Source organism: Eptesicus fuscus, chromosome 7 (genome assembly GCF_027574615.1).
Source record: "Eptesicus fuscus isolate TK198812 chromosome 7, DD_ASM_mEF_20220401, whole genome shotgun sequence".
Lineage (NCBI taxonomy): Eukaryota > Metazoa > Chordata > Mammalia > Chiroptera > Vespertilionidae > Eptesicus > Eptesicus fuscus.
This window is the reverse complement of record NC_072479.1, coordinates 107,647,074-107,668,477: the sequence shown is the minus strand read 5'-3', so window position 1 is coordinate 107,668,477 and position 21,404 is coordinate 107,647,074. Positions and strand designations below refer to the sequence as shown.

At 56.5% G+C, this 21,404-nt stretch overlaps 1 protein-coding gene across 5 annotated transcripts in view; it reads left to right on the top strand.

The window, feature by feature from the left end:
* The window catches only part of BRD1 (bromodomain containing 1), a 41,326-nt gene that overhangs the window by 6,523 nt on the left and 13,399 nt on the right, over positions 1–21,404 (top strand). For 3 of the 5 annotated variants that reach the window (XM_054719654.1, XM_054719652.1, XM_054719656.1), the window contains exons 3-7: positions 8,680–8,836; positions 12,928–13,059; positions 13,434–13,562; positions 13,986–14,298; positions 16,319–16,579. In XM_054719654.1, the coding sequence (XP_054575629.1) occupies positions 8,680–8,836; positions 12,928–13,059; positions 13,434–13,562; positions 13,986–14,298; positions 16,319–16,579 (992 nt within the window). The remainder of the gene's footprint in view (positions 1–8,679; positions 8,837–12,927; positions 13,060–13,433; positions 13,563–13,985; positions 14,299–16,318; positions 16,580–21,404) is intronic. The other 2 variants (XM_054719655.1, XM_054719653.1) reach the window with 1 other exon arrangement.

Below are 21,404 nucleotides of genomic sequence, written 5' to 3'. Positions count from 1 at the left end.
TCCCTCTCATCCAGAGAAAACCATTGTTAAAACCAAGGTGTCTCTTGCAGATCAGTCAACCTGACTTTTATTTTATTTTACTAGAGGCCCAGTGCACGAAATTTGTGCACTGGAGGTGAAGGGGGCTGACCCTCAGCCCGGTCTGTGTCCTCTCACAGTCTGGGACCCCTCGGGGATGTCCGCCTGCCGGTTTTCTTCTGACTACTTTTAAGATGTTCTCTGCCTTTGTTTTTTTTTTTTTTGTATTTTTCCTCTAATGCACCCAGGTATTAATTTTCCTTCTCCTCGCAGTCCTGTCCGCCTGCTTGCCGCTCCTTACCACTTGACTTGCTGCTCCTTAGCGCTGCTGCGAAGGCGGAAGAGGCTCCCGCCACTGCCTCTGTGCTTGCCAACTGTCAGCCTGGCTTCTGGCTGAGCGACACACCCCCTGTGAGTGCACTGACCACCAGGGGGTAGCTCCTGCGTTGAGCATCTGCCCCCGGTGGTCAGTGCACATCATAATGACCGGTTGTTCTGGTCGTTCCGCCGTAACAGTTGCGTAGGCTTTTATTATATAGATTATTATTATTATTATTATTTTAAATCCTCACCCAAAGAGTGAGGATATTTTTCCCATTGATTTCTAGAGAGAGTGGGACCGAGGGCGGAAGGGGAGAAAGAGAGAGGAGAGAGACACTGATATGACAGAGACACATCGATTGGTTGTGGGGATCAGACCTGCAACCCAGGAACGTGCCCTTGACCAGGAATTGAACCCAAGCGCTCTAACCATTGAACAGTGCTGGCCAGGGCTTATTTTATTATTTTTTAAATTTTTATTTACTTTTTATATTTTATTGATTTCAGAGATGAGGGGAGAGGAAGAGAGAGAGAAGCATCATTGATGAGAGAGAATCATGGACCGGCTGCCTCCTGCACGCCCCTCACTGGGGATGGAGCCCGCAACCCAGGCATGTGCCCTGACTGGGAATCGAACCTGTGACTTCCTGGTTCATAGGTCAACGCTCAACCACTGAGCCACGCCAGCCAGGCTATTTTTTGTTAATCTTCACCTGAAGATAGTTTTTCCATTGATTTTCTTTTTTTTTAAGATTTGATTTTTTAAAAATAATTCTTTTCCATTGATTTTTAGAAAGGGGGGGAGGGAGAGAGAGGTAGAGAAAGAAACTGATGTATGAGAGGTGCATCGATTGGTTACCTCCCACAGTGCTCTAATCACTTAGCATCACAGGCCAGGGCCGTCAACCTAACTTGGATTTCTACCTGAGTAAAAAAGTGTAGGATTTGTATCAAGAGCTTCTGTTGAAGTGCCTTAAAAATGTGAGCTTTACAGAAAATACGATCTAACAAATTGAACAGTCGGAAGTCTGAAGTGCTCCCTGCCTTGTGTCCAGCCCCTCGTACCTGTTCCAGGAAGTGTGCCCTGGGCTGTGTGTGGGGCTGCAGGAGGAAGCGTTCGCAGGTGGGAGTGCACACACTTGAGCGTCTGGGATGCCCAGGCCTGAATGAGAAGAAAACTCGTGCTTTGAGCCTCAGTATTTCAAAGCAGGGGATGCAGCTAAGCCAGGTCCTAAAGGTGTAGTCGGCTCACGTTGTGTTTTTTTGTTTTCCTAATTGAGGGGTAAACTTCATTACAGTTTGGAGTAGAGATAAAGGACGTACCTGGACAAGTGTTGTGGCCACAGGCTTTGCTGTCTGGCAGTTAATTTTACTATATTTTATAAAAGTTCCGACATACCGTGTCCTGGGGACACGAGATGCTGGAAGCAATGTGGAAGCCCTTCTCTGGATGCCCCGTAGCAACAGGGCGTGTGAGCTCCTGTGGGTGCCCGCGGGCGGCAGTCATGTAGCCCTGCTGGCCGAGGGAGGCAGCGCCCCAGGGTCCCCAGTGGCCTGTGCAGTGGCTACTCTGGAAAGAAGCATTAAACCCAAACTGAAAAGTGCCGGTCACGTGCACGTGCAGGGCCCGTGTTTCCGTTACTGCCCGGCGGCTGTGTCCTGGTCGCTGAGCAGTGTGCAGGCGAGAAGCCCTCATGTGGGTGTTGGCCTGAGTGCTGTCTTAAATGATCTCTCCCTCCTATGACTTCATCACTTTCCTTGGTTTTATTAAAATTTTTATTAAATTTACTTATTTACTGATTGATCTTTAGAAGGAGGGGGAGAGAGAAACACTGGGGATTGAACCCACAACCTTGGCATATTGGGATGATGCTCTAACCAACTGAGCTACTCAGCCAGGGCCCCTTTCCTTGGTTTTAATTCAGGGGAACTGGGTGTCTCCTTGCGAGTCTGTCTTGGTCCAGCGCGAAAGGGCGTCCTCCAGTGAAGAGGGATGTGGGCCATCTGGTGAGCAGATTTGTTTTCATAGAAGAGCCAAAGTGAGTGAAAATAAAACAGTGCAGGGAGACAAACCGGGCGCTGAAGCCTGCGTGTCATCTGGTGTCAGTGTGCGCTTGGGGTGTATTGGACTCCCGAGAGCTTCCTGTCTTGAACTAAAATTAGTGCTTCTGAGTGCAGAGCCGTGGGCGGAGTGCTCCATGCTCATCAACCTTTTAGACACCTCGGCCCGAACTACCCTCAGGCACCTGCTCCTGGGGCTTCTGCCTGGTGGTCTCTCCCAGGACCCACCCCGGTGTCCCACACATTCAGCATGTCTGCTGTGCTCACCGTGCCCCTGGGCCCGGTCCCCTCCCCAGGCGTCCCCTGCACACAGAGCAGGCTCAGTCCACAGGAGAGCTCCTCACTGTATTCACTTCTTTTGGCAGAGATGGGGTGACAATTTATTTGAATCTTAATACTGGCAGCGGGTAATTGCCACACAGTCTCACCTCAGCTCTAGCCTAGGTGTCGCCTGGGCATACACAGTAGTCAGCAGTGGGACAGGCGGGCTGAGGGAGCACCGCCATGGGCACACAGAGCCTGGAATTACTGGGTCGGGTGTCATTATTTCAATTCTTACTTGGAAAACCTTCAAGTTTATAAATTATTGCAGAAGTAAGGAGAACACCCCAATCCTCTACCCAGGCACCTCTTGCTAGCGTTGTGTCCCATGCGCCCTGCACAGGTAGCAAGCACACATGGGCGTGCCCTCTGAGGGCGATTCCATGGGTCCCGTCTCCTAGGACAGGTGGGCACGGTGAGGGGCTCTGCGCCATCCATTGGCCTCGAAGCAGGAAGGACCAAGATGCTCCTGTGCCTTCAGCCAGGACCGGTCCTGGGCAGCCCCCTTTGGTCTGGACATTTCCAGCTGCTCAGTGTCTTCTGAGACGCCGTTTTCTCTTTTTTGGTTAATCCTCACTGGAGGGTATTTTTTTCCATTCTTTAAAGAGAGTGGGAGGGAGAGGGGGAGAAAGAGAAACATGGATGTAGAGAGCCTCATGGGTTGGCTGCTTCCCGCACATGCCCCAACTGGGATTGGACCTGAAACCCGGGTACGACATGCCCTTGACTGGGAATCGAACCCAAGACCCTCTGGTATGAGGTCCGGCGCTCTAGCCACTAAGCACACTGGCCAGGGCTGAGATGTTCTGTTTTGAAAGAGGACAGCCCTTCCCCTTCAGTAGAGCCAGCCTCGTCTCGGGTTTGGTGTCCGCCTCGCTAGTGGCAGTATGCCCAGGTACCAGGGGGACGCCATGCATTCCCCCATCTGGATGCAGTGACGTCCCCTACTTCTTGGTGACTAAGGTGTCCCCAGCCTCTTGGACGATTTCTGCTTTTGTTTCTTCTGACCTCCGACCTGAGGCTGGGAGACCTTTGGAGGCCATGTGGCCCCTGCTCCTCTTCCCCACCCAGAAGTCGTGTCTGTTCTTGCGTGGGTCGTCCTCCCTGTGGGGGCTGGAAACGAGTGTCCACTCGGCCCTCCCTCCAGCGGATCCTTCCCCTCGGTGGAGCCTTCCCTTTTCCCGATGTTGTGGGCCAGGAGGTGCTGGTTTTCGGAGGTCCACCCAGCAGGGCCACGGAGGGGGGCTCACGGGTGCCGGGCAAGGTCAGGGCTGCTTCACAGAGGTGAGTGTCTGGTGGGCTTTCTAACAGAATCGGGCTCTGCCAGGTCCTGATCTCAGGACCTTCAGTTCTTGGTGAGTGAGCCGAGGGGAGCCCCACTGCAGGCAGCCACCTTGGTGGGTCTGGATGATGGGGAGGCTCGGCCGGGGGCGCGGACATGTGCACCCCAGGGGCCTCAGACCATCGACTGCACCTGGAGCTCCGAGGTTTCCCTCACCTTGTCAGCCGGGTGCACAGCACACGGAGTCAGCCTTCTTCCTGAGAGCCGTTCCGGACAGAACCCGTCAAGTCATTTTGAAAAGCAGTGCTGCCCCTTCCCCATTCTTCAGTCGAAGGCCAGTATTTTCACCCCAAAGAGTGGGAAGGTATAATTTCTGGGCTGATGAGGGTGTCTGCGTGTTACAAGGCACATCACTGCTGACAGTGTGCCCAGGGGAACTGGCGGTGGGCCAGGCATCCTCCGCTCAGGCTGGTGCTCGGCTGCCCACTGCTATCCCCTCGCCGGTCTGCACTCTCGCTGGCCTGAGTGTTGAGGTTGCTTCCTAGTCAGGTTGTCGTACTGGTTTGTACACACTCCAGGCTTGAAGCTTCTCAACCCCCAGCGATCTCTAATGGGCGCATCTCCTAGGGAGGCTTCCGTGCCACCGACGGCCTGCGCCGAGATGGGTCTCCCTTAGTTCTGCTCGTGGTGTTTGTTACTGTGGACGTCAGGGTGGGGAAGCGGGATCACACGTGTAAGTAGGTTGTGTAAAAGCAGTTTCGCCGTTGCAGTGATGTACTCAAGTTTTGAAAATTTCCTTCTAAGTTACACACCAAAATCACAAGTTGATGTTTTGTCAACTGACCTGCAGTTTCTGCAGAAGCTAATGGGCGGCCTGGCCTGAGAGTCCGTCCGCCACTGCCTCCTCCTGGCGGATCTCCACGGGCTTTCCCCACCGCCCACCATGCCCGTCACTTCCGCCTGAGCACCTTTCTTGGGAGGCGCCTTGTTCACAAGGTATCTCAGAGGCTTGAGAAATTCAAACTTCTGATCCTTCAATAGGCCCTTGCCAAATACCGCATTTAAAAAAAGTTTAAAATACAATACAAAACCAGGAAGTTGGTAAAACAAACACATGGCTTAGGGAATTGCTGTAGGGCAGACATGCTCATGACCACCATCCACCTGAGAAGGTAGGACCTGGCCAGCCCTCAGCCCCTGGGGAGGGGGCTGGGGGGCTTTTCCCACTCTTAGGACCACTGCTGTCCTCACCTGTGGACCTCGCCTGCTCACCCCTTCCTGATCACCAGGGCTTATCGCGCCTGTAAAAACCCTAGTCCTTGCAGCATCTCCTCCTCTGAAGGTCCCTCTTGGTCTCTCTCCCTTTGGAGTTTATGGAGGGGCTGGTCCCCATTCTGTCCGGTGCCCGTCCCTGGGCTGGGCGTTTCCATGGTTGGTTTCCCGTGTTCCTTGCCCTCTACCTGCGGTGAATGGTGGTTGGGTTGGGGTGATGGGTGCAGAGGGACATGGTGGCTTGTTCACTGTTTGCACAGCTGCTCCCCGGAGCTGCTCTGTGTCCTTCCGGGAGCACATGGCGGGCGCCTGCAGGGCCGCCTCACGCTCAGCCCACCTGCTCCTTTGTGACTGCTCGGGAGGTGGCTGTTCGGTGCAGGTGCTCAGTAAGCACTTGAGGACAGCTCTGAATGTATTTCCATCAGAGCCCGGTGCTCATGCCTGGGGGCTGATAGCTCAGAAGTCCTGACCCTGGAGGAGTCAGTGGCTTGTTTCATGGGACAGAATCTTTATTTATAAGCATGTTGCCAAACAGCATTTCTTTGGACCTTGAAATTGTTAAAAAGTACTTCTATCCACATTGCTTTATTTGGCTGTGGAAATAACTGAGTGTGTACGTGTGTTAGAATGTCTGTCTGCGTGGGCAGAGATCCACAGAGCTGTATGTGCTAAGATTTACTGGTATGCACTCACTGCACCGCCGTGATAACTCAGTCAAAAATGGCAAAATCGAAACTCCACCCAAAAAGGCACCTGTGAGGTGTCCAGGACCAGCCCCAGCCCCAGCCCCAGCCCCAGCCCCAGGCACGGGGGCTGCAGGCAGAGCCTGGGTTCCCAGTGCGCCTCACCTCCTGCTGAAGCCATGCGACCAGGTGTCCTCCAGTGTACAGGCCTGTGGCCCCTTGGTCAAGGGCCTGCAGTGGACACACTAGAGCTTGGGTTCCGGATCTGCCTGTACCAGGTGTACCGGTTAATAATGCGGATTTGTTTCAATAGATGGAGTTACACATATGTTGATATGTATGTGATTTGATATGTATGCTACTTTATTGTATTGACAGCAAGCTTCAAAACTTCATATGTAAAATATTCTGAAGGTGTTAACATCATAGATATTTTTACTCTTAAAAATATTGAATTTGGTGCCAAAAAGAGCATTTGCGGGAAGTTTTAATTCATTACTTTATTTGAAGAAAAGTGCTGCTGAAAGTTATCGTATACTTCGGGAAGCTTATGGTGAACATGCTCCATCTCAAGATACTTGTGAACGCTGGTTTAAACACTTTAAAAGTGATTATTTCAATGTGAAAGACAAAGAACGTCCAGGTCAATTGAAAAAGTTTGAAGACCAACGATTACAAGCATTATTGGATGAAGATGCATGTCAAACTCAAAAACAACTTGCAGAAAGATTAAACGTTGCTCAGCAAACAATTTCTGATCATTTACAAGCAATGGGAAGGATTTTAAAGGAAGGGAAATGGGTGCCACATCAACTGAACGAAAGACACATGGAAAACCGAAAAGTCATCAGTAAAGTGTTGTTTCAACGGCACGAAAGAAAGTCTTTTTTGCATCAAATTGTGACTGGTGATGAAAAGTGGATTTAATTTGAGAATCCCAAATGTGCAAAATCATGGCTTGATCAGGTCAACCATCAACATGAACTGCAAAGCCAAATCGCTTCAGAAAGAAGACAATGCTCTGTGTTTGGTGGCATCAGGAAGGTGTGGTGTATATGAGCTTCTAAAACCAGGTGAAACTGTTAATACTGATCGCTACCGACAACAAATAATCAATTTGAACCACGCTTTGATCGTGAAACGACCAGAATGTGCCAGAAGACACGGCAAAGTAATTTTGCTTCATGATGATGCACCATCACACACTTCAAAACCAGTTAAAGACACGTTAAAAGATCTTGCCTGGGAAGTATGAACCCACCCGCCGTATTCACCAGACCTTGCTCCTTCAGATGACCACTTGTTCCGATCAATGGCACATGCACTTTCTGAGCTGCACTTCAAAACGTATGAAGTGGAAAATAGGGTCTCTGAATGGTTTGCCTCAAAACAAAAGTTCTATTGGGACGGTATCCACCAATTACCTGAAAGATGGGGAAATGTGTAGCTAGGGATGGACATTACTTTGAATAAAGCACTTTTGATGTTTCTCTTGAAATTATCGTGTTTTCTTTGATTATAAAATCCGCATTATTAACTGGTTAATAGTTAATCCGCATTATTAACCGGTACACCTAGTAGAGGCAGAGGCTCCTGGCACCTTCCTGGGGTTTGATGTGACAGGGCCACCTCTGCAAAGCCCCCAGGGTCAGGCCGCTCCAAGGGATGTGAGCCGTGTCCTGCCACAGCAGGTGGTCTTGGGTCTCCCCTGTGCGATGCTTGCCCTTCAGAACTCGGCGGAGGCCAGCCAGCGGCAGCACGTTTGGGCCGTCCTGGAAATGCACGGAGCCGTTGTGTTTAAGGGCAGGCCCATAATGGTCTGGACATGGTCGAGCTGGGGGTCTTCTCACGGTTTTGTTCTTTGGTTATTTTGTAAGACTTGTGGTTTGCATTCTTTAAAAAGTTTGCTCTTAAAAGTCTCTGATTGCTGTCCTGACATTTTGATTGTGATGCACAATGAGGAATGCCTTCTTGTTGCATTTTGTGGTTTTCTGTTTTAGTGTAGATTGAACTTATCTTTCAGTGTCCTTGGGAGGCAAATTGATGAGTTGCTCTTTGTTTCAACAGGAGAGTGATAACTGGGGAGAGGGGAGCTTTCTGGTAACCTGAAGGGTTGCTGAAGGATCATTCACACCCCTCCCCCGCCTCCTCCCCCCGTTTTACAAAGCCCTTGCACTTTATAGGGTGGGGGCTCAGGAGACTGGGAGGTGCCAGTGTCATTCCACCAGCAGCAGCTCCTTTGCTCCTTTGTCTCCAGCCCTGCCCCTGCCGCTCCCTCACTCGAGCTGTCCCAGCTCTTCTTTCCTGTGAGGTGACTGAGAGCGGCTGGTGCCCACCCTCCATGAGAGCCAGCGGGTCTTGAGGGACCCATGCCTGCTGTGCCAGCCGGCAGAGCTTCCCAAGATGTTCCTGCAGCTGCGTGCGTGGGGACAGTGTCTCGTGGAGGAGTTAAGAACATTTAGAGCTTTGTTTTCTTTTTAGGTGTTTAGTCTGATAGACACGAGTGACTTAATAGTGGACGAAACCTGTGGGTAGCAGGAGGTGGTGGACTTGGTTTCAGCAGAACCAGAGACATCAGAGGTAGCATTGTTGTGCCACGGATGAGGGAGACATGTGTGAACACGTGTGGTTTATTAAAAGGAACACTGTCATTTCCAGTCCCCATGAGGAAAGCACGCTGACGTACGGCTTTAAAACTGAACCCGAGTTCGTTGTGTTTAGGTTAAACCGGATTGCGAATCAGGTGGCCGTGCAGCGGAAGAAGCAGTTTGTGGAGAGAGCGCACAGCTACTGGCTGCTGAAGAGGCTGTCGCGGAACGGCGCGCCCCTGCTGCGGCGGCTCCAGTCCAGCCTGCAGTCCCAGAGGAGCGCGCAGCAGGTACGTGCCCTCGGGCTCCAGGCCCCTCGCCGGCGGGTCCAGTGTGGGCCGGCCCTGGGGCCCGCGAAGACCTCACGCGTCCCGGCCTGCGAGGCTGTGGGTTGTGCAGGTGACTCGCATCCATCCGTGTCCCCGGATGTTCCTGCACGCGGCTTCTGCTTCCTCCCCTCACTCTGCACACGTGTGGAACGCCTGGGGAAGGGGAAGCCGAGACTGCGGATCACGTGGGGTGGGGCCCAGGGGAGGGAGCAGCTGCAGGGGAGACGCCGGCCCCATGGGGGTGGGTGGGTCTGAGCTGGACCAGGCGTGTGTGTTTGGGAAATGTGTGAGAGGGACTTTCAAAGGGCGCTTCTCTGCAAGCTGGTTTAGCACTGACTGCAGACGGAGGGCAGGAGGCAAGAGCTGAGCTGCGGGAGAGGAGCAGGGAGTTTGCTGCTGCTGTTGTTACTCTTCTCCTGAGGACATTTTTTCCGTTGACTGTTAGAGAGAGTGGAAGGGATAGAGACACACACACACACACACACACACACACACAGATCAGTTGTGTCCATATGCGCCCTGACTGGGGCAGGGATTGAACCTATAACCCAGGTGCCTGCTCTTGACTGGGCATCGAATCCGAGACTCTGGTGCTCAGGCCAACCCTCTACCACTGAGCCACACGGGCCAGGGTGGTTTTTGCCTTTTTTTTTAAATACATTTTTATTGATTTTAGGGGAAGGGAGAGGGGAAAGAGAGCAACATCAGTGATGAGACAGAACCATTGACGGGCTGCCCTCTGCATGCCCCCCACTGGAGATTGAGCCCCAACCCGGGCACGTGCCCCAACTGGAATCGAATCCAGGACCCTTCAGTCCGCAGGCTGATGCTCTATCCACTGAGCCAAACCAGCTAGGGCGGTTTTTGCTTTTTAAAAGAACAAAACCAGCGCTTGCTAAATTGGAAGGATACAGAGCAGGTCAGCACGCCCTGTGCAAGGATGGCACCCCGGCCGTGAAGCACTCTAAAGCAGACACCAAACAAGCGCTGTGTGCGCTTACCTTTAGGTACTCCATGGGGCGTGGAGAGCCGTGTGGGATTATACAGCAGTTCTGGAAACGCGCGTCTAGAAAGTCAGAAAGGGGCTCTGTAAGAATTTGAAAACACAAATGGTCATCTGCTCGCTGCCCTAATTTTTGGCTGGTGTCTGTACACTCTGCTGTGAGGGGTGGCCAGCCTCTAGGAGGGGTGGTGTTCGTGGTTGGCCTCTGGGCTTGGCCACCTCCTTGGGCCGAGAGGCTGGGAGCACTCGGCAGAAAGTGGAGTCTGGTCAGAGTTCCCTCGTTGCCCCCTGCCCTCCTGGGCACTCGGAGCTGCCCTCCGGTGAGTTGGTAGTGGGCCCTGTGCGCCCGCCGCACCACCACTGTCTGAACGGCTCGCTGCTCGGTCCCTCTTGCTGCTGAGTTGCTAGGGCTGAGCAAGGCCACGGGGACACTGCAGGACACAGCAGGGCGTGGTGCTGTGGGTGGGCAGGACAGGGCTCCAGCCAGCAGGTGAGGCTTGGGGTCTCTGATGAGGGTCTCGGGCCATCGGCGGCCTCTGCTCGCGTTGCTCCCTCTGCTGTGTTCTTGGGTTGGGTACCACTCCTGGGGGACTGTTCCCACCGAGCGAGAACCCTGTCCCTCCACAGGTGACCACCCTCCACAGGGCCTGCCCCCAGGAGGGGCCTGGAGGATGTAGCCAAATTACCTTTTCAGCCCCTTACCTCTCGAAATGGGGCTTTTCATCTCGGTGCCGTCCGTCGTCTCAGTCACAGTGTGTCCTGGGCTGAGCCTGTCCCTCCACCACGTTGCGTGGCCTGGACAGCGACCTCCTCCTTAGGGAGTCCCTCATCTTCACTTTCCTGAATTCTGTGGTGATGGAGGTGATTTAAGTATGAACACGTTTAAATGTTCAGTTTTTAAAATTTAGATCTTAATGTCTCTTTTTATACATTTTGAAAACTTTACCTTTTGCACTCGGATGTCGAGTGTGACTCGACAAGGTTAGCATTAGAATAAAAGAATTGAGAAAAAAGCAAGCGAGTGCAAAGGGTTAAGATTCTGGGCCTCTGAGAGGGGTGTGTCTTGGGGCTGAGGGGTCCGTGCGTGGGCCCCGCTCTCCTGAGGTGAGGGAGTTTCTCCTCTCAGCGGCTCAGGGTGGGGGTGGGTGTCCAGGGCCATCTGAGTTGCAGCCCAGGAGTGTGCAGGCCCGTGTGGGCTCAGTGAAGGCGAGGGACGGAGTGCGTGGTGGGCCAGGCCTCGGCAGAAGGCATCGCCTGCCGGGTGCCAGGACCACCAGGATTGCTGGGCGGGGTGCTGGCTCAGGGTCCAGCACATGGACAGCGGCTCCCTAACCCAGGGTCTTGGCTACCGGGGCGCACGCGTAGCTCCGGCTGGGCTTTGTGAGCGTCCTGGTGGGCGGCTGGCCTGCCGAGGGGTCAGTTGCCTGCTCCGTCTGGCATTGGGCTGGCTGGCTGCTTTGGACGCGTGCCTTGTTTCTCCATGTGCCTGCTGTGGGCCTAGGGGCCTGCGCGTCCTGCACCCACAGAGAGCCTGGACCCTGGAGTCCCCTCTCAGCCTTGGCGTCTAACCTGGGATCTGATGTTTGTTGGTGATGCCTGCTTAGCTGACAGGCTGCGTGCTCGCCCTCCCTTTGGGAACGGAGTTTGTGTTCCCGTCAGGGCTGTGCCAGGGCTCTGGGCCATGGGAGCACCGGCCGCAGCTGGCACATAGTTGGGCTGTGCTGACCGACAGGTGTAGCAGGAGGTGGGACCAGAGCCTCACGGCCTCCAGGTGGGGAGAGCCCTGGCCTTTGCAGGTGGATGGGCAATGCAGGGAGGCGCTGTGGGGGCCGGACACGGAGGTGGGGTGACGCCGAGAAAGGATGCAGACCTGGGCTCTCATCAGGCATGGGGCCCGGATGAATGAGGGGTCCCACACATGGGCCTGCCAGAAGACGCTGGTTTCCGGAGCAGCGAGGGGGTCCCAGCAGTTTCCTTGGCTGTCTGTGCTGGGTCCTTCTGGGTGTGGGTGTGGTTGGGCAGAGGTCGGGCCTTCAGCAGACAGGACGCGGGAGGTGGGCCAGCTCTGCAGGTGGACCCTGGGGCTGTGTTAACAGTCGGCAGGAGGAGGTGGGCCCAGGACAGTGGTCGGCAAACCGTGGCTCGTGAGCCACATGCGGCTCTTTGGCCCCTTGAATGTGGCTCTTCCACAAAATACCACGTGCGGGCGCGCACGTACAATGCGATTGAAACTTCGTGGCCCGTGCGCAGAAGTCGGTTTTCGGCCTGGGCGAGTCTATTTTGAAGAATTGGTGTTAGAACACTCAAGGGGCCAAAGAGCCGCATGTGGCTCGTGAGCCGCCGTTTGCCGACCACTGGCCCAGGAGGAGCTGGGGGTGGGCAGCTGCTGTGAGAGTGGACGGTCAGCGTGCGTGAGGACCGGGGCCCTAGGCACACCCAGGGGGCCGGGAAGGAATGTGAGGAAGTGCGTGGGGGTGGCTGTGTGGAGCCCCGGGGGGAGGGGAGGCAGGACCGGAGTTGGAGTGCTGGGCCCCGCCGGGCTGGGACACGAGCACCTTCGGTTCCGTGTCCTTCTCTGCGCCGGGACGGGCGGGTCAGCTTGGTTGGAGGTGCGTTGGGTGGGCCTCGTGTGTCCTGGCACCGCCTCTGTTTCTCTGACTTTTCAGTACAATCTTTTCAGTGTTGAAACGTAGAATGGAGACGGGCAAATGGCGTGTCCAGAGCACAGACCCACCTGTCCGGCCTGGGCGTTTCTGTGTGTCTGGTTTTTCCCCGGCTGCTGCCTTATTCTGAGAGTCCAGGCGGTGGGACCCCGGCCTCGTCCTGAGGTCAAGGCGAGTGGCTGCTCTCGGCGCAGGCCCTTCAGCGTTTTGGGTCCTGCGAGGCCCCTTGCCCTCCACTTGTACGGACCCTGGTGTGCCCGCACGGTGGAGTCTGCACCCTGCTTACTCCCGCCCTGCTCTGCTCTGGGCGCTGTGGGGAGGGCTGGGCTCCCGCTGCCTCCCTGGGCATCTGCGGCCGACTCCAGCCTCTGGATTCCTTTTCACAGAGAGAGAACGACGAGGAGATCCAGGCCGCCAAAGAGAAGCTCAAGTACTGGCAGCGGCTGCGGCATGACCTGGAGCGCGCCCGCCTGCTGATTGAGCTCCTGCGCAAGCGTGAGAAGCTCAAGCGGGAGCAGGTGAGGGGCTTCGCCGGGCGTGGGCTTCTGGACCTGCAGTCCTTGGCCCGGCCCTCGGCCATCCCGGTGCCCTGGGTTGCAGGCAGCTTTATGGAGGGTGGCACTGCCTCCTTAAAGGACGCCGGGGGTGGTGCAGGGACAGTGTGGCATCCCGTGTGGTGTGTGGGACGCTTGCGGCCAGTGAAGGGGGGGAGCCTGGCCAGCACCTGGTGGGTGTTTGGGGGCGCCATGTGTGACGTGCCTTGACCTAGGCTGCCAGGAGTCCGGGTTTAACTGAGGAGCTTGAATGGCTGTGGACCGAGTGTCAGCGCTGGGCAGTCCTGCGACAGGAAGGCCACCTGTGCGTGTCCGCGCTGAGCACCCTTGTCCTCCAGGTGAAGGTCGAGCAGATGGCGCTGGAGCTGCGGCTGACCCCCCTCACGGTGCTGCTGCGCTCCGTGCTGGACCAGCTGCAGGAGAAGGACCCGGCTCGCATATTCGCCCAGCCGGTGAGCCTGAAGGAGGTGGGTGTGCTGACCGCGCTCGCCCGCCCCGTCCACACTGCCCGCAGGACGCTGCTCACCTGTGTTCCTAAGTCCTCCCTCTCTCTCACCGAGTCCTTAGGGTTAACGGCGCACGTTTCATTGTAAAGTCTTAGCGATGAGGTGGGGGACGTTCTTGCTGAGAAAGAGCCTCAGCAGGTGGGGGGTCTGCCCAGCGGGTGCTCTGGTTTCAGTGAAGGAGCTGAGCCAGCAGGGCCTGTGGGAAGGCGTGTACGTGCCGTGTCTCAGTGCTGCCGCACGTTAGTGGGAGTCGTTTGTGCTGTGTGTGCATTCAGGCATGTCGTGTTGCATGTGTGCGCGCGTGAGACTCTGTGTGGACGTGTGAATTCTCTGGAGTGGCAACAGACCTTTCCTCGTGTAAGTGCTGTGCCCTCCTGCGGTCAGGTGCCCGACTACCTGGAGCACATCAAGCAGCCCATGGACTTCTCCACCATGAGGAAGCGGCTGGAGGCGCAAGGGTACAGCAGCCTCCCTGAGTTTGAGGAGGACTTCGACCTCATTGTGGACAACTGCATGCGGTACAACGCCAAGGACACGGTGTTCTACAGAGCCGCGGTGCGGCTGCGCGACCAGGGCGGCGTCGTGCTGCGGCAGGCCCGGCGCCAGGTGGACAGCATTGGATTCGAGGCGGCCTCGGGGGTGCACCTGCCGGAGCGGCCGGCCGCGGCCCCTCGGCGGCCTTTCTCCTGGGAGGATGGTAAGCACCTGCCCAGGTCCAGGGGTGCCCGGGAGAGCCACCTAGGCCTTGTCGGCCCCGCCCAGCAGGACTGGGATGCGAGCCCCATGGCTCGGTTCCCTAGGAGCCGCACAGAGGAGGAAGGAAGGCGGTTTGTTTCAGTGGCGTCCCGTGTTGTGGATTTGACACGCAGTCAACGCAGAAACCACTGGGATAGTTGCCATTTGCCTTATTTTTCTGTTGCCGCTGCGGTGTGTTACCCTCACAGCCCTGCTGTTCAGACCAGCCACGTTTAGGTGCCCACGTGAGAGGCCCACGCGGCCGTGCCCGTATGGTGCAGCCCAGGGAGCAGCTTAGTTGGGGACTGCGCCCAGGGTGGGTCTCTAGCTTCCGAGGGTGCTGTCAGCTGTGTGAAAGGGCCAGAAACAAGCACACGCACGCCGTTGGCTTCCCTACCCCCTCCCCCTCCTCCTTCCCCCTCCCCCTCCTCCCTCCCTCTGCCCCTCCCCCTCCCCCCTCCCCCCACTCCTGGTTTGCGCGCTGTGGAAAAGGCCTCAGGACTCCGGCTGCCTCCCTCTACGAGGGCACGTGCTTGCTTCTCCAACATGGCGGTCTGCGCTGTTTCTGTCCTCCGAGGCCGGGCTGCCCCCCGCCCCCAGGCTCCGGCACCACGCCTTGGCCGCCACCCGACTTCCCGGAGCAAGAAGGCGTTTGGGGGCCTCCGTGCTGGGCCTTTCAGAAAATGGCCATGCACGCTGCCATGGTGTCGCCTAAGTAAATCCTACACCGCGGTTTTTCTAGGCATAAAATCAAGGATGAGAAGTCCCACTGTATCTCTTCCTTGGTATCAGGGCGGGGGTCCAAGGTGAGCTGGCGCACCCAGTGTGTCCTGCCTCCCTCCCGCTAAGCCTGCTGGGCGCTGCGTGCCCCTCCGCTGGGCGGGGCCGTGCCCTGCTGCAGGCGGGCAGCTGACCCTGCTCTGCTTAAAGAACCGCCAGAGGCACCGAGGCGTTTTCCTTCGGGCTTCGGATGGCGTGGTTGTTGCTCATGTGAATGTTTCTGAGGAGGGTTGCCTATGAAGCTTTGTGAGTGACGATAGGGATTCGAGCCAGGCTGCTAATTCTTAAGCTTCTTACGTGTTCTCTGTGCAATGTCTCCTTCACTTCATAGGAAAGACGGGGGTTCCAGCGTGTCTCTCTAGCTGGGAGGGGCTCCTGCTCCAGCAGATGGCGCTAGAGTAGCTCTCTGCTTAGCGGCCTCACTTGTCTAAGGCAGTGGTCGGCAAACTGCGGCTCGCGAGCTGTGGTTTGCCGCTCTGTTGACTAATGAGTTTGCCGACCACTGACCTAGACTCTCGATTCCAATAATTACAGGCTGTTGTTGTTCCTTGTGATTAAGCCCCTATCCCAGTGGTCGGCAAACTAAGTCAACAGAGCGGCAAATTGCGTCTCGTGAGCCGCGGTTTGCCGACCACTGGTCTAAGGTAACTTGTGCCTCACAGATTTTGGTGTTTTGCTGAGATGAAGCTGCTAGGGGTTTTTGTAGACATAAGCCTGGGGTTCAGAATTACCTGTGAGACGTGCAGCCCAGTGTAATCCCTGGGTCTGGACTCCTGAGCTCGAGGTCAGCTATGCACAAGCAGCCCCCCCTTGGCACTGGCACGAGGAAGGGGCGAGTCCTGCTCAGGAAGAAGCTCGGCAGGTGGTGGGCCTGCCCAGCCGGGCACAGTCGTCACTTAGTTTCAGTCAAGGCGCTGAGTCAGCAGGGCTCAGTGCTGGCCTCCCTCACGCGAGGCTTGGTGGCCCTGCGTCTGCCCCTGCGTCTCCCACGCCCGTGCACCGCCGCGGTGGCAAGCATGTCCCCCTGTGGCCCTGTCTGCCCCCCGTGGCAGCCCTGTCCTGGGTTTAGATCGTGTGTGAGGGCCATCACGTGGCTGAGCAAGGGGCGTGGCCCAGGGTGACGTAGGGGCGGTGGAGGTGGAAGGATGTTCTCTCAGCAGCACCACAGGTGATGGCTAATGGACGTGTGTTCTGTGACTCAGTGGACAGGTTACTGAACCCGGCCAACAGGGCCCACATGAGCCTGGAGGACCAGCTGAGGGAGCTGCTGGACAAACTGGACCTCACGTGCTCCATGAAATCCAGCGGGTCGAGGAGCAAGCGGGCCAAGCTACTGAAGAAGGAAATCGCTCTCATTCGGAACAAGCTGAGCCAGCAGCAGAGCCAGCCCCCGCCCGCGGAGTCAGGTACTGGAGGCTTTGAAGAGGAAGGTGCCCCGCTGGGGCAGGAGCCGGGGGAGGAAGGTAAGCAGCGCGGCCTCCCGTCCGTCTTCCCCAGGCCTAGGGCACCCGCCCCGCCCCGGTCACTAGGCGCTGGTTCCCGTGCAGTCCTGCCGGCGGTGCCGTGCTCCGGCCCCGAGAGGGCCCCGGTGCGAGGCAGAGTGAGGCTGTCCTTCCCAGCTGGGTCCTGAAAAGCCGCCCAGAAAGCACGGCTTAGGTCCCGCAGCACCCCGCGCGGTGGAGCGGAGGGTGGCGTGCCCTGTCTGCGAGGAGGGAGCACCACTTAACGTGCACAGGAGGAGAGGTGCTGTGACGGGCCGCTCTCAAGTGCCCTCCTGTCCATGCTCCTCTTGGGTGTTGGGAGGGTGGAAGGCAGTGTGGGCGCCAGTCACGGGGGCGGCAGGGGGACCGGGGCTGCCCGAGGCCCAGAGCCAGCCCTCCTCGGCAGCAGGGGGACCGGGGCTGCCCGAGGCCCAGAGCCAGCCCTCCTCGGCAGCAGGGGGACCGGGGCTGCCCTCCTGGGCAGCAGAGCGGGGCGAGGCGCCCCCCCCCCCCTTGTTCCGAGCTGGGGTGCGTTGTGAGCAGACCGGGCGGCAGGCATGTTTCTGGGGACTGGAACACGGTGGCGCAGACACCACCCTCCAACCGGGAAGCGGGCACGGGTGCAGAGGGAGCAGTTGGGCGGCTGGTCCAGGAGGTGAGCGCAGGGGGACTTGCAGGTGTGTTACAAGTCCTTTCTAGTTTCAGAGGAAGCGCGGTTCAGTCACACAAAACGGAAAGTGGAGCAAGACTCCACCACCAACAGCAGTGGGGCTGTAACCTTTCTGAGCTTTAAAAAAGCAACACGGATTGTTCTGCAACTTGCTCTTTTAAAAAAGCCTTTGCCTGCTGTTGGCGGTCTACAGGGTCCTGGTCACGGCCATGCGTGTGTCTGGTGTTGCACCGTGATCTGCGGCCCCCAGGAAGCGCTGGCCGTGACTATGTAGTTCCTCTGAGTTCCACATGGTTCCCTGGGTCCCAGCTCCCATGTCCTCTAGCGGTTCCCGTAGGAGTGACGTGTGCATCCAGCCCGGAAGTGGTTCTGCTGCCTTTTCTCCTTTGCTGCCTGGTTCTCAGTTGTGCGGTGGGTTGATTTAGGGTCCGTAGCCTAAGGTGCAGGCCCTGGCGCTCTCCTTGGGGATGTGAATTGCAGTGGGCTCCAGAAGAGAGAGGAGCTTCCGTTCTCCGCGCTCTCCCTGCTGGAGGGTCGGGCCCTGGTACACTTGATCCAGGGACCTCTGGCAGCCAGATGCACTTGGGGTCCCATCGTCAGGCCTGTGCACCCTTGGGGGATGAGTGCCCTGAGACACGGCAGGACCTGGGGGGCGGGTCAGTGTGGGGCACCACTGTCCTCCCAGCCAGCCCTCTTCTTGCTGCCGGGGCGGTAGCTCTGGCTATGGCATTCTGTCTCTTAGAAAGCCACTCCCTGTGTAGTATTTGTCTTAAAAAGAGGGAGGGAAGGAGAAAGCTTGTCAGCAGGTGGACTCGCCATCACTGGAATAGCTGCTCTGAGCACTTGCTCTTCCCAGCAGTCGGGTCTTCTCACTGCGGAGAGGTGTGTGATGCTTCTGTTCCTTCGTCCAGGGCTCCCTCCCTGCATTGGGTCCCGCCCGCCAGGCTGGAGCCCCTCAGTCAGGCCGGTCCCTTTGCTACTCCGGTGCTGGGGTCATTTTAAAGGAAGCACACACACCGAGATGTGAGATGAAAGATAGCCTGGGGCTGCCTGTAACGTGCCCCGTGTTAAAATAACCACGAACATGGAGAAAGCATGTCGCTTTCAGCTGATGGGAAAGGAGATGGAGAGAAAGCAGCTTCCTGGGGACCCAGCATCAAGAGCAGGGAGCACCAGAGGTTTCGAGGCGCCTGTGTGATTCCATGGATGTGCGTGGAGACAGGCGAGTCAGCCGTTGATGTTACTCTAGAAATGGGACTTAGGAGGTTATGATGCACAAAACCCAAGAACCTTTTACAACAACCTTTTACATACAAAGACTCAGAGCAACGACATCATTATTACGCCAAATAGTAGTAACTCCTTAATATCACAAACTGTCTCGGTTATGACTTAGCATTTACCAGGTGTACCGGTTAATAATGCGGATTTTTTTCAATAGGTGGGAGTTACACATATGTTGATATATATGCAATTTGATACGTGTGCTACTTTGTTGTAGTGACAGCAAGCTTCAAAACTTCCTATGTCAAATATTCTGGAGGTGTTAACATCATAGATATTTTTACTCTTAAAACATTGAATTTGGTACCAAAAAAGAGCATTGCGGGAAGTTTTAATTCATTATTCTGAAGAAAAGTTTTGCTGAAAGTTATCGTATACTTTGGGAAGCTTATGGTGAACATGCTCCATCTCAAGATACTTGTGAACGCTGGTTTAAACACTTTAAAAGTGATGATTTTGATATGAAAGACAAAGAACGTCCAGGTCAACCGAAAAAGTTTGAAGACCAACAGTTACAAGCATTATTGGATGAAGATAGGGGTCAAACTCAAAAACAACTCGCAGAAAGATTAAACGTTGCTCAGCAAACAATTTCTGATCATTTACAAGCAATGGGAAAGATTTTAAAGGAAGGAAAATGGGTGCCACATCAACTGAAAGAAGGTCTTTTTTGCATCAAATTGTGACTGGTGATGAAAAGTGGATTTATTTTGAGAATCCCAAACGCACAAAATCATGGGTTGATCCACGTCAACCATCAACATCAACTGCAATGGCAAATCGCTTCAGAAAGAAGACAATGCTCTGTGTTTGGAGGGATCAGGAAGGTGTGGTGTATGATAAGCTTCTAAAAGCAGGTGAAACTGTTAATACTGATCGCTTCCGACAACAAATAATCAATTTGAACCACGCTTTGGTCATGAAACGACCAGAATGGGCCAGAAGACACGGCAAAGTAATTTTGCTTCATGATAATGCACCATCACACACTTCAAAACCAGTTAAAGACACGTTAAAAGATCTTGCCTGGGAAGTATGAACCCACCCGCCGTATTCACCAGACCTTGCTCCTTCGGATGACCGCCTGTTCCGGTCAATGGCACACGTACTTTCTGAGCAGCACTTCAAAACGATTACAGAATCCGCATTATTAACTGGTACACCTGGTACGTGGTTTCCACTTGAAGAACAGGGAAGTGATGGGTGGGTGTCAGGCCCATTGAGGTGGGGGCCGCACCCACCCAGCCAGGAAGGGGTCCCCAGGGACCTTCCTCTGATTGAGGCCTGGGGGTGAGGAGGCAGCGGCAGGCCCGTCCCTGCTGCGCACGCTGCACAGTTGGGGGCCAGCGCTCCTGCAGCTGTGCGCCCCTCAGCTCCTAGTCTGTCTGCTGCCCAGTTCGGGGCTATTTCCCGAGGGGACTGTGAGGCTCAGTGAGAGCTGGAGGCGGCTGTCCCAGCACCTCGTCCCCTGGGGAGTCCTGCATGCAGCCAGCACTTGGAGAGGCCCGTGCTTTGCTTGCACATGGAGCGTGCGTGCCGGTGGCTGCTGGGCCGGATCTGCAGACGGCAGCTCTGGGAGAACGGAGTGGCGTTGTCGCCGAGTCTCCGATAGGGCTTTTGCTCTAGGTTGTGGGGTTTGAGGCCGTGCTTCGAGCCCTGCCTTGCCGTTCCAGGCTGAGCTGTCCCTGACCAGAGGCTCCTGGGGCTGCCTGTCCAGTGTAGCCGGCAGCATGCCCTGGTTGGGTTCTGCTTTATGACATCTGTGGGCGAGGGCGAGGGCAGGCGAGGGCAGGCGAGGGCCCTGTCGTGGTTGTAAGGACTTTTTAAAGGAGCTTCCTTCCTTGTGTGTTAACATCCAGTGCCGTTTCCACACGGTTCGGCAGGCACCGCTCTCCGGGTGGTGGGGGCAGGGACTGGCTGACGGGTGGTGGAGCCCGGGGTTCACCAGGCACCTGGGTTGCGTGGCCCCACACCGGGTCCTTCGCCCGCTTGCCCCTTCATGCCTTGGAAGTCTTTCTGTGAGTTGCCCTGGTGGTGGGCGCCCCGTGGCTGCAGAACAGCGACAGTGGGTGAGCAGAGCGGCTGGAAGGAGGGGCCGGGAGGCCCTGCTGGGTGAGGTCCCCTGCGTCTGGTGCAGGTCTCCTGTGACGGCGAGAGAAGCCCGGTGGGCTGAGCGTAGAGGAGCAGAGGTGTGGGCCATGGTGGTCCGGGGCCTCGCGTGTGGCAGGAACAAGGGCGCCTGGTGGGCTGCTGCCCTGCAGGACGGTGGGCCCTGGGGCCGGATTAGCCTCTGAGTAGGGGGTGGGCTGGAGGTGGCCGTGAGAGAGCCCAGCAGTGGGAGAGCCCAGCAGGGGAGGGGCAGCAGAGAGGCAGGCGGGGGCGGCACCCACCCAGCCAGGATGGAGGCGGCCTCGCAGGCACGGAGGCGGGCCCTTTAGGCGTCGTGGTCGTGGTGATGTGGGGGCTCCAGGGTCAGGCGGAGGGAGGAGAGGAGGCAGGAAGTCAGCGGAGGGTCTGGGGAAGGGAGGGCGGGCCTTCGCGGAAGGCTTTCAGCAGGAACTCGCAGGCCCCTGTCCGTCCACACCGTGCTTGTGTTTTGTCAGCTGTTTTCTTGCGTTTGTTCGTGACTTCACGCAGCGGTGGGAGGAGTCTTGTCACCAGCCAACCCGTCCCTGTGGCTCTCGATTCCGCATCCTGCTGTGGGTGTCCGCTGTCCAGGGCGGGAGGGGGTGGTGTGCCCTGGCAGCTCTCGGTTGGGAGGCCTCTCCCCCGGGGATTTGAGTCCGGGAGGTGGGCACCCTACCGAGCGGGGAGCCCCGAGGCCGGACTTCCGCAGCACGGGCTCAGGTCACG